We start from the raw sequence: 1,384 nt of genomic DNA, 5'->3' as shown, positions 1-1,384 counted from the left end.
CACGAAAGGCCTGGCTGGAAACCCAACCTTCCGAGTTCTTTTACAGGAGGACTTAGAAAAACTGGAGGACCGCTGCAATTAGTGTGTGAATCTGAGAGGAGTATATGTCGAATAAAATCATAATTAACTGATCTACCTTTGTTTTCTTTTACTCACAGCCAGGAATATTTCAACATGCCTCCGTGTCTATATGTGTGTGTATGTATGTGTGCGTGTGTTTGTGTTTGTTTGATCCACTCCGACCGCTTCACAGCTGGTATTTGTTTATGTCCCCGTAACCTAGCAGTTCGGCAAAAGTGACCATTAGATAGAATGATTACTACACTTAAAGTAACTAGGTAGTGAGGTCGATGTTTTCGATCAAAACCTTCCAAGGTGCTGTTCTAGTATGGCCGTGGGCCAAAGACTGAAACAAGCGAGAGGTTCATATCATATAGACATTGCTTCGTTCAGATGGAATGAAGGAAGAACGTCTTGGAGATTATATATGATGTATTATGACTAAAATATAATAATTATCAGTATTTTTGTTTCTTTTCTATTTATTGTAATTAACATTGTTCTCAAAATCAAAGAATGCTTTAATACAATAATATTAATTAATTTTACGCATTTTCAGTTCTTCCTGATTAGTTGATTTTCATCTTTAAAACTAGAAATTATCATCCTCGTCGTCATTGTCTTCACTGCAAGCATTCCCATCTTCACCACTGTCTGCAATATCACCGTTTTCCTCATCCTCTTCATCATAATCATCGTTGTCGTCATTTTCATCATCATCATCATCACTGTAATCATCACCCCACCCCCGCCATCATCATCACCATTATCATTATCTAAACAACCCATCGCATTTGCATTTTCACGCATACATTTACATATCTCTCTTTTCCTGTTTTACAGCACTTGCTGTGTCTCTTGTTACAAGCCCTGGCATGTATTGCTATGAACCCAAACTATCATCCAGTTCTCAGCGAAGCGGATATCGCAGATATGTTAATGCAGCTTCTTCTGCCTTCCGATGAATGGTACTATACCAACCACAGCACCAAGTATGCCAAATACGTGAAATACAACGCTGCGCGAATTTTAGTTTACATGGGTCTGCTTCATAAGCTTGGTGGACGAGTCGATCTTTTCGACCGGAAACGTGAGTACATCTGTTTGTATTTAATGCTTCAAACGATAAAAATAAACAGCCACACGATAGGTATTTATTTGTTTATTTAATTATTTATTTATTTATAATACTGTTTTGGTTTTCCTAATCTTCATTGATAAAATGTGAGAAGTTACGTTCCTATAATAGTCTATATACATCCATGCACCCCCCCCGTGTGTACGCACACACGTACATACATATATATATATATATATATATATA

General features: G+C 37.2%; 1 protein-coding gene across 3 annotated transcripts in view; it reads left to right on the top strand.

The window, feature by feature from the left end:
* Positions 1 to 1,384, top strand: part of LOC106874430 (uncharacterized) — a 1,214,035-nt gene that overhangs the window by 708,359 nt on the left and 504,292 nt on the right. For all 3 annotated transcript variants that reach the window (XM_052978428.1, XM_052978427.1, XM_052978429.1), the window contains exon 6: positions 904 to 1,150. In XM_052978428.1, the coding sequence (XP_052834388.1) occupies positions 904 to 1,150 (247 nt within the window). The remainder of the gene's footprint in view (positions 1 to 903; positions 1,151 to 1,384) is intronic.

This window comes from Octopus bimaculoides, chromosome 2 (assembly GCF_001194135.2).
Source record: "Octopus bimaculoides isolate UCB-OBI-ISO-001 chromosome 2, ASM119413v2, whole genome shotgun sequence".
In the NCBI taxonomy this organism is placed as follows: Eukaryota; Metazoa; Mollusca; class Cephalopoda; order Octopoda; family Octopodidae; genus Octopus; species Octopus bimaculoides.
Note: the sequence above shows the minus strand (reverse complement) of the source record. Positions and strands in the feature narration are given on the sequence as shown.